Source organism: Echinops telfairi, unplaced genomic scaffold (genome assembly GCF_000313985.2).
Source record: "Echinops telfairi isolate 266 unplaced genomic scaffold, ASM31398v2 ScPeMD7_443;HRSCAF=831, whole genome shotgun sequence".
Classification (NCBI taxonomy): Eukaryota; Metazoa; Chordata; class Mammalia; order Afrosoricida; family Tenrecidae; genus Echinops; species Echinops telfairi.
The window spans coordinates 82,663,795-82,676,977 of NW_022104341.1; the positions used below are offsets into that span (position 1 = coordinate 82,663,795).

At 41.6% G+C, this 13,183-nt stretch overlaps 1 protein-coding gene across 1 annotated transcript in view; it reads right to left on the reverse strand.

Moving 5' to 3' along the window:
* The window catches only part of LOC101643571 (nuclear autoantigenic sperm protein), a 34,256-nt gene extending 22,229 nt beyond the window's left edge, over positions 1-12,027 (reverse strand). The window contains exon 1 of the mRNA XM_004699685.2: positions 11,807-12,027. Within this exon, the coding sequence (XP_004699742.2) occupies positions 11,807-12,027 (221 nt within the window). The remainder of the gene's footprint in view (positions 1-11,806) is intronic.
* Between the last annotated feature and the right edge of the window lie 1,156 nt (positions 12,028-13,183).

Genomic DNA, 13,183 nt, shown 5'->3' on the forward strand with positions numbered 1-13,183 from the left:
TGACACGCTATCAACAGAGACCAGTCCCTGGAGAGAAACATGTTTAGTAAAGTGGGAAGATATGGTAACTCCAAAATGGGCTTTAAATAGCAAGGAGGATGGCAGGACCAGGCAGTACATTATTCTGCTGTACAGCGCTGCTATGAATTGGAACTGATTCAGTAGCATCTAACAAGAACAGTCACTTTTGTAGGATGCTGTATCATTGCATTATCTTGAGGAGGGTTAGGTAAGTTTCAAGACAGACTGAACTTAAATGACTTCATTGACTGACCCTATGTACTTGGTACTACTTAAAAATTCTTACTCAAATATCAAGACCAAGGTAGCTACACTTTATAGGACCTGAACAAAGAGAGATGTACAGATAGAGATCTACAGCATTCTCTTTAGTCTTTGCCTGAACTACTGCCTTGCTTATGCATGAGAAAATGAGTGAAACATGGGAATTACCACAAAGAGTAAGTTATCATACAGATTTTACAATAGTTCTTTTTCACCAGTCAGGTGAACACATCTGTTATCACATAGAATCTTCAGAAGAAAACTGCTTAGCAATGAAGCCAAACTGCTCTTAGATGCCATCATGTCAGTTCCGACTCATAACAACCCTACTTACTACAGAAGAAAACACTACTGATTCTGTGCCATCGTCATAATTATCCTTATGTTTGAGCCCATTGATGCAGCCTGTGTCACAGCCCTTCCCATCAAGTCTGCCTCTTTTTCAATGCCTCTTCACTTCACCATGTCTCATGTCCTTTTCCAGGGACTGGTCTCTCCTGATGTTTCCAAAGTAGTATACGCAATGAAGTCTTTTAACATCCTTCCTGTTACACACACACACAAACACCCACAACCCAGGTGATGTTATGTGCCTCCTTGCTTCTAAGGAGCATTCTGGCTGTACTTTTTCCAAGACAGATTTCTTTGTTCTTCTGGCAGTCCATGGTACTTTCAATATTCTTCACCAGCACCATAATTCAAATGCACCAATTCTTCTTGTCTTCCTTCTTCAATATCCAACTTCCATGTGCATGAGATGACTGGATCAGGGGCACCTTTGTCCCCAAAGTAGCATCCTTGCTTTTCAACACTTTTCTAAAGTAGTCTTGTGCAGATTTACCCAACGCAATGTGTTATTTGATCTCTTGACTGCTGCTTCCATGAGCACTGATTATGGATACAAGTAAGACGAAATCCTTGACAACCTTAGTCTTTCCTCCTTTTACCATGAGGAACCCTGGTGGTGTAGTGGCTAAGCACTGAGCAGCCTACCAAAAGGTAGCAATTCTAAACTACCAGCTGCTCTGCGGGAGAAAGGTGAACTTTCTACTCCTGTAAAGTTACAGTCTCAGAAACCCACAAAGCCAATTCTACCATATCCTAGGGTTGCTTTGAGTAAGAATTGACTCAATGGCAATGAGAAGCCAAACTAGCCAAACTGGAATAATGACTGTCCTTTTCAAAAGCAGCTGCTTCCCCTTACTTGCTAAGTTAGCAACTTTACCTTGAACCTGCAGATTATTTTTCAAATTATCTGCAAGAGGACACTAAATAGCCATTGTCTTAACTTCATAATATGGCTAACAAAGAACTAGGAATAAAAGATATATAGAAGCATCAATTGTTTATTTTCTTGCTTTTATGATCATCTATCAATCCATCTGTAACCTGGAAATCTTTTTAAGACTCACTGTCCATTTTTAAGAGCTAGTTTAAACTACAAAATTATAAAGAATACAACTGTCAGTCTCAATCTATGTATTAATAAATTCCTCCCTACCTTAGAGACTACTTCCTTAGACTATAAATTCCCAGAACTGGACAGCTTTTCTTTGTAACTTTTGTTTGCCATCTTCCAACACAGGATGCATCCAGGAGCAAAACTGGAGCCTGATGGAGTTGCTGAAGGTGTAAAAGGATCAAACTTACTTTTTCAATTACTATTAACAGGAAAGGAGCTCTGGTGGCACGGTGGTTAAGCACTAGATTGCTATACCTCAAAGGTTGGCAACTGCCACTCCAAAGGAGCAAAATGTGGCTGTTTCCATAGGTTATCACCTAGGAGACTATATAAAGCATTTATACCCAATCCTACAGGGTCACTATTGAGAGTTGGTAGACTCTACAGTGCGAAAGATAGCTTGAAAGGCATACACAATTAGAAACAAGAAACCCAACAAAGACCAAAATACTAACACTGGTACACTCAGCCAGTTTATTTATTTCAACTTGGGCAGATAAAAAGGGAATAAATGGATGTAATTTCATAGAAGATAGATCAGCATTGTTGTTACAAGCCAGGCAGTTCTGACTCACGGCGACCCAATGAACAGAACAAAACTGCATGGCCCTGCATTAGCCTCACAGTGCTTTGAACCCACTGTTGCAGCCACTGTCAATCCATCTCCTTGAGGGGCTTCTTTTTCACTGACTCTACGAAACAAAATGTTCTTATCAGGCACTAATCTCTCTAGGTAACATGTATATACGACAAAGTCTCATAATCCTCCCCTTCTAAGGAATATCATTTCTTTGGTCTTCCCTATTCTAGCAATTGTTAATAATTAAAGAGCAGAGACAGAAAAATTTCCAAGAAGGAGTTGACTTATGCCAAAGACAACGAAGAAGAACTAGGTTAAAAAGTTAAGCATGATAAGGACTGATTTAGCTTTGAGACAATCACTATTTACTTATAATAAGGGTTTAAATGGCATAAGGGGACAAATGTCAGACTGAAACAAATTGAAGAGCAATGAGGTTGATTGTCCTAAATTGTTTCCAATATAAATTGAATATCTCATTTTCATTAGTACTGTCCTTTATTATCAATATATTTATAAACATAGCAATGTTTTCAACACTAAATCATAAAACTGAACATCTAAAAATACTACCAGCAACTTACACTCTGTAATACTGTATGTGATATAAGGTCAGTAAAAAAAATACTAAGTTTCAGTTTATATATGTATGAGTCACGCTTTCTCAGTAATATACACGTCTTAGCCTCACTGGGGGCCCTTCAACCCCAAAACAGTGGCTTCTGAGATCTACTGGACAGTTAAATTCAAGGAAGATAAGTTAACTCAGATGGTTACAGAAATTTGCTTTCTGAGATTCCAAGGAGGTGATTCTGATAATGATTTTCATGGAAAGATAACAGAATTATAGAAGCTTATAAGGTTTTAAGAAAACTCAAAGTTGTGCTGATAAGAAAAAGGCCAGAAATTGTGTCAAGGAGTTTTTTCCCTATCACAAGATACCTTACTTGCTCATTCTTCAAGGGTAAAAAAGGCTGTCCTAAGAAGAAGTAATATGGGGAAACAATCTCCCCCATCTACCCTACAGCCCTGATTGTGCCCCTTCAAACTTTGTATTTCCGAAACTTGGATTACATTTAACAGAAAAATGATTTGAGTCCCTGGAGGATGCTAAAACTATAGCCCCAGTTGCTGTTCTGACATGGTATAAATCAAAGAATGCATAATTGGGGAAAAGTTATTGGATCTAAATAAAGATTCCTTCAGAAGTGTACCGATCTAGATGGGAGGGTATGTTGATAATAGCTTCACATTTGGGTATTTTTGTTTAATAAAGGTCTCTGACTTTGTAGCACTAATACCTTTTGACTTTCCCATGTACATAATACTTAACCATAAATGCTGTTTGTCATAACTTGAATCCTTATAAATCAAGGGTAGTATGTACTCCGATACATACCTGTGACAAACAGAAACTCCTCTCAGTAACAAATTTGGCTTTGGTCTTAGTTCCTGAGATAGGTCACACCTGAGGCCTTTTGGAGTGGGGCAGCGAGACCAAGACAGTCAAATGGTAACTAAGACTTAGGAAGAATGATATAATCTATCAGGACCACATGAGGCCAATAATGGTCTGAAAGAAGAACACTCAGTGAAGCTTGAGAAGGGTGTGAAAAAGAAGGCACACTAATGTAAGTTGACCAGATTTTAACATTGGTAAAGCGGGACACCATTGATAAAACTCATATCCTGGCGAAATAGCCACATGGCAGCCAAAAACCATATACCCTAGCTTGTCATGCATTCTTTTCAAAAATCGGGACTTTTTTAAAACACAGGACACAGTAAAAATTGTTAAAAATCGGGACTGTCCCGCCAAAAGCGGGATGTCTGGTCACCTTACTTACACTAATGATATGCCTTTCCCTAGACTTTGAGTCATTTCAACATATCAACAGACCTAAGTAGTAGGAAAATGCATTATGGTGTCATAGTGAGTTACACACACAGCTGTAACTGCAAAGTCAGAAGACTCCTCTGGAGAACAATGAGGCTCTCAGAAAGATTACAACCTTAGAAACCCTAAAAAGCAGTTCTACTCTCTCATAGGGTCACTATGAGTCAAACTTGACTAAATGACAATGGGGTGGGCAGCAGAAATGGTGCCAGACCTGCTAACCTACCTCAGGGTGAATGGGGATGACAGTGAAAGGGCTGTGCTGGCAACTGGGGTAGCTGAGATTTCCAGAGGATACCACTAGTATGTGGAGTGGGATTTACTACTCACCACACATTGAACACCAGAGGTTGAAGATCTTAGCAGCCCTGAACTGGTCTGCTATATTGGTGACAAAGTTGGGATCCACTGAGCAGGTCTTTAAGCTACATCTGTCCTATTAGATTGTCATTTAATAATCACAATCTATGAAAAATACAACTTTCCTCTAGTTCCTAAATGTTTCCTCCCCCTCCCACTATCATGATCCGAATTCTACCTTGCAAGTCTGGCTAGACCAGAGAATGTACACTGGTACAGATAGGAAATAGAAACACAGGGAATCCAGGGCGGATGATCCCTTCAGGACCAGTGGTATGAGTGGCGATACTGGGAGGGTAGAGGGAGAGTGGGTTGGAAAGAGAGGGAACTGATTACAAGGATCTATATGTGACCTCCTCCCTGGGGGACGGACAACAGAAAAGTGGGCGAAGGGAGACGTCGGACAGGGCAAGATATGACAAAATAGTAATTTATAAATTATTAAGGGCTCATGAGGGAGGGGGGAGCGGGGAGGGAAGGGAAAATGAGGACCTAATGCCGGGGGCTTAAGTGGAGAGGAAATGTTTTGAGAATGATGAGGGCAATGAATGTACAAATGTGCTTTACACAATTGATGTATGTATGGATTGTGATAAGAGTTGTATGAGCCCCTAATAAAACGATTAAAAAAATAATCACAATCTAAGATTTAATAATCACAATCTAACAGGACCGATGTAACGTGATAATCTTTGTATGCCTAAACCACAATATATTAAAATATGCATAAAGAACATTTTAAAATGAAATAACAAAGTGGAACCTAAGTATACAGATTCTTATCTTTAGACTGGCATTAAAAGAAATAATGAAGGATAGTAGCTAAACAGATACATGATCCAAAAAGCCAAACTCGTCTTTCTCCTTTAGTGTGGTTGGGTAGTATAGCTGGTTTCCAATTACTGACTTTGTGGTGAGCAGCCCAAGGTGTAACCCATTACAGGGCTCAATGAGGTATATGACAGAGGGAGTGTTTTTTAAATGCATCCATTTGAAAATGCCTGACTGCAGAAGATACAATACAATTGAGAGAAAGGAGAAGAACAAACAAACAAAAGAAGGTAGTTGCTGCCAAATAGCTAGATATATGTGACTACCCTCACCCTTCACCCCTGCAGTTTCAATGATTTTTACCTTGAAGATGTTTATTTTAAACTTTTTATGGTGAATTGGATGAAAGTTAGAGATCAGTTTCAACAATTCATCCACATTTTGTTTCAAGATTCCACCTCCCTTAAACTCTCACTTCTTGAATATTCTACTTTAGTTTTCTTTTGGAAAACTGGAAGTTCCACAATCAGTCTCAAATCTCTAATCATCTATCCTATGTCTGTGACAGTCAAGTAACTTAATGAACATCTAGACTAGAAAATATTACAACAGCACTTTTCTGGCCTCACTTTAAATTCTTGGTCCTGAAAATAAAACCAAGTACTCAACAATGGCAAACTAACCTCATTGCTCCAGAATATTTCAGACTGCTGCTCACTCTTCCTCTCCACAAAAAATCCCCTACACCATATTCTAGTCCCCCTTAATTCCTGGCACATGATCTTGCCTCATTGCCTCATTGAACAAATGAAGCAACCAGTCTCTCTTCTTCCAGCCATCAAAACTAACGGATCTACCGGCATCTGTGTCCATACTCTCCTTTCCCATGGTTATGGATAAAGTTTCCCTGCTAAGACCAACCTATCTCACTGAGGCTATCACTACACACCTAACTTAGGTTAGGTGAAAATCTGCCAGATAGACTGAATCTTAGAAGACTTGTAGACTCTTCCCTCTACCACCACTTCACAAATGGGGAAAAACTCAGCCTCAGTGACAGAGCTAGAAAATGGTCTAGTTATAAAAAGAACAAAAAAGTACTAATACCTTCCTCCCCAAAAGTTATGATCTATCTCCTACAAATAGATAAGTCCAACATCTAGAAGGAATGGATAAACTGTGGTATAGTCATACTGGAATCAGCAGAAAGCACTAAAGATGTTTTAGCCTTCTTGGAATGCTAATTTTTTTAATGCTAAGTTTAAGAAGCCAGGCATATTCTATGGTTTCACTTTTCTAAGTTTCAAAAACAAGCAAAGCTAATTGGTGATATTAGAAGTCATAGTTTACTCTAGAAAGGGAAAATTATTGACTGAAGGGATTTTAAGAACTATGAGCTGAGACCAAAGGCAGAAAAATAGTAAGTAGTGTAATCAAAGTGGAGTAAAAAATGGAGGGAGGTAGTACATTGTGACAACTGGTTTGGGGCTGGTGTGAAAATGAATGCTTCTCCTTTGTGTAAAGAACCCTAGTAGTGTACTGGGGGGTGTACACTGGGCAGCTCAAAACCATCAAGAGCTTGGAGGAGAAAAGATGAGGCTTTCTACTCCTGTAAAGAGTTATGGTCTCAGGAAACTCAAAGGGGGCAGCTCTAACCTGTTCTACAGGGCAGTGAGTTCTTGTTTGTATAGTCAAAAGAAGTCAGATTAAAAAAAAAATCAGATATCCATGAATAAGGTAGAGGACACAGGGGACAAAACTGGGAAAACCTTTTAGACAAAACTAAACACCTTCAGTGAATGGTGACTAGGATCTTAAAAGCTTGTGAGCAACCATGTAAATTGCAACTATTGGTATCTACACATTCAGAGGAAAGAGTGATGAAAATCACAAGCATACGCAAACAATTAGTTCAAGAAACTAACCGACCACATGAACCTCAGTCTCCACAGCTGAGATCAAAAGAATTAAATGGTGCCCAGCTACCACTACCAAACTGCTCTGAAAAAGATCACATTAGTATGGACTGTAATAAGAGTTGTATATGCCCTAATAAAATGATTTTTTAAAATCACATTAGGTTCTAAACAAATGATTCTCAACCTGTGGGTCAAGACCCCTGTGGGGGTCCAAACAACCCTTTCATAGGGGTCGCCCAATTCATAACAGTAGCAAAATTAGTTATGAAGAAGCAACGAAAATAATTTTATGGTTGGGGGTCACCACAACATGAAGAACTGTATTAAAGGATTGTGGCATCAGTCAGGTTGAAAACCACTGTTCTAAAAAGTTAAGAGTAAAAAAAAGAACAAAACTCAAATTATAAAAGACCAGGTTTACAGGTCTGATAAAGAGACTGGTAGGACTCCCAAGACTATGGCCTTCAGTCACACTTCAGGTCTGGAATCGAACTTACCACTGTAAGAATATTCAAACATTTAATAGCAAAAGGGCAGGTTTACCCAAAGATAGAGAGTTTAGATGGCTAAGAGAAAATGGACACAAAGACAGAGGGAGAAAATAGGAGAAAAGGTTGGACATAGAGGGGGTTGCAATGGATGGGTTGAAACCATACCATGAGGGTAGGGTGAAGGTAGTGGGAGGGGGAACTGATCAGAGTTTAACTCCTCCCAACACCCCGGCTGACGAACAACAGAAACATGGGTGAAGGGAGACAGTGGATAGTGTAAGATATGAAAATAATAATACATAATTTATAATTTATCAAGGGTTAATGAGGGTGGGAGTGTGAAAAAGGAGGGGAAAAAAGAGGAGCTGATACCAAGGGCTCACGTAGAAAGAAAATGTTTTGAACAGGATGGCAACATATGTACAAATCTACTTGATACAAATGAATGTATGGATTGTTGTAAGAGCTATAAGAGCTCCCAAGAAAATAATTTATTAAAATTTAAAAATTAAAAGAAACAAATGTGCTGTGAAAAGGATCACATTAGGTCTTGGAAAGAGTAGGGAGAAACTATAGAACAAAATTCAGTCTCGAGAGACTCGTCCTACTAGTCAGATAAGACTGGGGATGGTGGACTCCCCTAAGTCTGTGGCCCTTTAGGTATGTTACCCTTCAGGTATGGAACTAAAGGTACTCCCGTTGCTTAATTTTCACCCAAACAATAGACAAGTCTATAAGGGGAATAGTAACACTACTTAGGTCCAAACACCTTAGAATAAGCAACCATTTGCGAGTGACCAAAGGGGCAATATTTGGCCAAGGACAATGTTTAGAAGGGTTATAAGGAGAGACGAGAGAGAAGTGGAATGGGAAGCACCGGGAAGAAGTGGGCTTAGTGCTGCATTGAGGGGGTTGCAATGAATTAGATGTAACAAAATATGTATGCATTGTTGAATGGAAAACTGTTTTGTAAATATTCACCAAATTTAAAACAAAGATTTTTTTATTTTGCTCTTTTAAGTACCTTGAGCATATTAAAGATCAAAATTAACTGAATACAATTTAAATTGTACAATCCCCTTTTGCGACCCCAACCCCACCAACAGGACCCTCCTTCCACTTACACATTTGAGTTAATATACTGACATATGTCCTCCAAATCCCCCAAAAGTACATGCCTAAGTATTTGGCTAAGTCTTTCATACAACTATATCTCAATTACAATGACATGAATTCACCATACTCCCATGAAACTAACTCACATAAGATTAATTTTATTACGAATAGCAAAATACTAAGAACCAACATGAGGTCCCACAGTAATACTGATGAAAGCAATACAAAGCCCTTGTAGGAACAGAAATAAATTCCAGAACTTTAGGATTACTGAGGTAAGCTACTCATTTTTGACATTTTCTCTTCTGAAGCAAGGAATAAACAGCTCAAGAATTACAAGACAGCTAAGCCCAAAAATCTTAAGACTTCCTCTTTCCAATTGAACATTCTTCTTCCTATCACAACACAAACTGACATACTTCAAAGGGGGGGAACCCCAAAACAAAATTACATACTTCAAAGGAAAACAAAAAAAAACCTTAACCTTTCTTAATATGACTTAACTATTGAATGGTATGTGTTAATTATAACCCAATAAAACTAATTTTTTAAATCCTTAGCAATTAGACAATAGATTAAGAATTAGTTTAGATGGAGAGCAAATGTTTCAAGAATGATGAGGGCAATGATTGTACAAATGGGCTTTACACAATTGATATATGTATGGATTGTGATAACAGTTGTATGAGCCCCTAATTATTTTTTTTAAAAAAAGAATTAGTTTAGAAATAACTCATTGTTAGGTGCCATTGAGTCAGTTCTGAGCAACCACTGCCCAGCACTGCTCCATCCTCAAAATTGTTATGTTTGAGCCCATTGTTACAGCCAGTCAATCCATATCCCTGAGCACCTTCCACTTTTTCACTGCCTCTCTACTTTACCCAACAACATGTCTTTCTCCAGGGATTGGTCTCTCCTGGCATCATGTCCAACCAAAGTACGTGTGACTATCCTTGCCTCTATGGGGCATTCTGGCTGTACTTTCTCCAATACAGATGTTTGTTCTTTTGACAGTTCATGGCACTTTCAATATTCTTCTTTAGTCTTCCATGTATTCAATGTCCAACTTTCACATGCATACCAGGCAAAGAAAATACCATGACCTGAGTCAGATGCATCTTAGTTCTCAAAGTAACTTCTTTGTTTTGCAACACTTTAGAAGATGTTTTGTGCAGGTTTACCTAATACAATCAGGGTTTTTTGTTGTTTATTAATTCTCCTGACTGCTACTTCTATGAGCATTGCTTGTGTATCATGCAAGGTGAAATCTTTGACAGCTTCAACCTTTTCTCCATTTATGTTACCTATTGGTTCAGTTGTGATTTGTCTTCTTAATAAAAAGGAGCCCTGGTGGCATAGTTATTATGCACAGGCTGGAGTTCACAAGCTCTTCAGTTCGAAACCACCAGTCACTCCACTGGACACTAGACAATCGGCTTTCTACTCCCACAGTAAAGTTAGTCTTGGAAACTCACAGGGCCAGTTTACTCCTATGAGAGTCAGCCTCTATTCACTTGATGACAATGAGTTTGGTTTTGGTTTTACAAGCTAATAATGTTAAGAACTGACTTAACATTTAGACAAACTGATCACTCTGGCAAGGTTATTTAATAGAGGGGGAAAAGCCTAGACCAAACACTTCACTGAAACAAAGCTTGTCCAGCTCCATCATCACCTGTAAGTCATCAAGCTGATATCATAACCAACTCTGAGCTGGGGGTGCGTGGGTTTTCAGCCCATTTCTCTCTCTACATATTCAGAAGTTTACATGCAATTTGTTTAAATGATTATACCTGATTTATAATGTGCACTCATACTCAAACAGTTCAAACTCAAACTGATTTCTTCACAAACACAGCTTTAACTCTGGACAGCCTCCCCACTTACATAACATATGGCCTTTGTTTTCCTAGACTAATTCGGTTTTCAAGTTATTTCCTCCCAGGTGAGCTTTTCAATAGGTAATGAAAGCTAAAATCTCAAATACTGGGATTTAACTAGGCGTCTGAACCACTTATTAATTTGAAAATAATTTCTCCATTCCAATCTTACTTCATGAAATACACGTGGGTCAACATCCTAATCTTGCGTTTCCTCACTTAACGGATTAAGAAAACACTGCTACCCTATAAATGTACACTAACATTCTCACAGTGTAAACCAACAGGAAAGCATAAAAATCTCACAGCTGCAACTCCCTAGTGAGAGGAGGCAGCTAATTTCTAAACCACACAAGAGAAATAAAAAAAAAACCAGGCTTTTGTGAAATTCAGAAAGATTAAGAAGCCAGACATACAGACGTTAGCGCTTTGCCTCCACTTAACCCCAGAGCGGCACTTTGCCGCTTTCAAAGCCAGTTTGAACATCCCCTCTGGTCAGTCCCCTTCAGCCCCGCAGACGACTGTCCACTCTCAGCAACCAAACATTGCCGATCAAGCAGCACCGCGTCCACGTCTCCATGAAGCCACTGAGACTACCACCTCCACCACCTCTAAAGTCTGAACAATTCCGAAGCTCGGCGCCACTGGCAGGGCAGCTCAGGCTCGCTGGGAGTCGGAAGGTAAAGTAACCAGCCCCACAGCCTGAGGGCTGAAGACACCTCGAGGGGCAGCACCCCACCGCGAAAGCCCAAAGCTCGCCCCGGCGCCGCCGGGGCCCCAGACAATGGAGTTTTCCCGCCTCCTCGAGCCCCGCCCCCTGCCCCAGAGCAGGCGGAGGGAAGCGCCAGCCGGCACGAGGCCCCGCCCCCTGGAGAGCCCGCCCACTCTGGACCCCACGGGTCCAGTCCCCTCTCGTGCTTAAATTTTTTTTTTTGGCGCCAATTCTGTCGGGAGTTTTCCCAGGCGGTTTGCAGGGCCCTGTCGCAGGGCCGCTTCAGAATGGCGGTACGGGCGTGAGGGAAAAGCCAGCTCAGCAGGGCGCCACCTTCCAGACGACAGCCCCAAGCGAGGGGAGGAAGGAGAGGGGCAGACGATGGGAACAGTGGCCGAGGCCCCCAGCAAGATGGCGGCCGCGAAAAGCGGGGCAGGGGGCGCCAGCCAACTAGTTAGATCCGAAACGCGAGGCTCTTGGCATGAGGCAGCCTGCTTTAGCGTCCGGGCCACCTCGAACAGCGACGGTGCCTCATCGAAGGGAAGACCGCCCATCCTCCGGCCTGCCCCTCCCGTGAAGCCCTGGCTGCCGTCCCCTCCCGCGCTCTGGTCAGTGCCTCAGGAGCCCCACGGCCCAGCTTACTTGTCGGCGGGAACCAGCTCCGCAGCGATGGCGGCAGTGGCTGTGCACTCTGCGGCCATCGTTCCCCTGAGGTGGCGGAGCAGCGAGTGGAACAAAGCTGGGAAGGAAAACAGAGGGACCTTGGGATACCTAGAGACTTAAGGGTAGAAAATGGCAGATTAGAGATCCCGCGCGGCAGAGGCTCTCTTATAAACCCAGGCCTTTGGCCCCGCCCATCCACTTCCGGACCCTCCCCCTCAGGTTTAAAGAGCCAGGCTCAGCCCACTATGGATGGCTCAGTGGAATACCTTCCCTTCCTGGCTCGCCTTCCTTCGCGCAAAAAGCAACGTCCTGCTTCTCTAGCAAGACACCTAAGAACCAGAATCTTAGGACTGCGAGTTCTGATCGGGCACCGGTCAGCAGCTTCCACAAAAAGGAAACCTGACGCTCCTCTGCATGTTTGGAGCGAGTATCCGAAGGTCTGCTGGCCAGGAATCTCCAACTGCGGACCGAGACCCGCTGCCGTAACGGATGGGACACGCAAGAGTTGAGCACGCGTACAGCTGCAACGGCTGGAACGGATCTTCGTGACAGACGCGTCGCTCTGGGCCTTAGCAACAAATGACGCGAAGAAATGCCGTTCTAGGATTGGTTGCAGATGAAGCTACCGCGGTTGTTTCGAAGTTTCGAGCTGCGCGGGACGGCCTTGGCCCCGCTCGGTGGATTTGCCCCTTTTGTACTGGCCCAATCCCCTGACGCCATCCTCTTCGGCCCTGCCCAGACTCCAAATCAGACTGGTTCCCAAATCTTTTCGTGTAGTCTTGGAGATAGGATATATTGGGTACCTACTCAATGCGAGGGTACTGTGTTTAAACGCTCTAAAGATCTCAGCCATTTTATTAATCTATTCGACCACATTATTGAGATCGGTGTATTTTAGTACCTTTTGTTAAGGGAAAAAAGAGTTCAAGGAAAGTGACTTCCTCAGCAAGTTGCAAGATAAGTCAGCCATGGAAAACGGTGCTTCCATTCCAGTAGTTACATAAGTAAAGGGCAACAGGCTGGCTGAAATATCTGCCTCCTTCACAC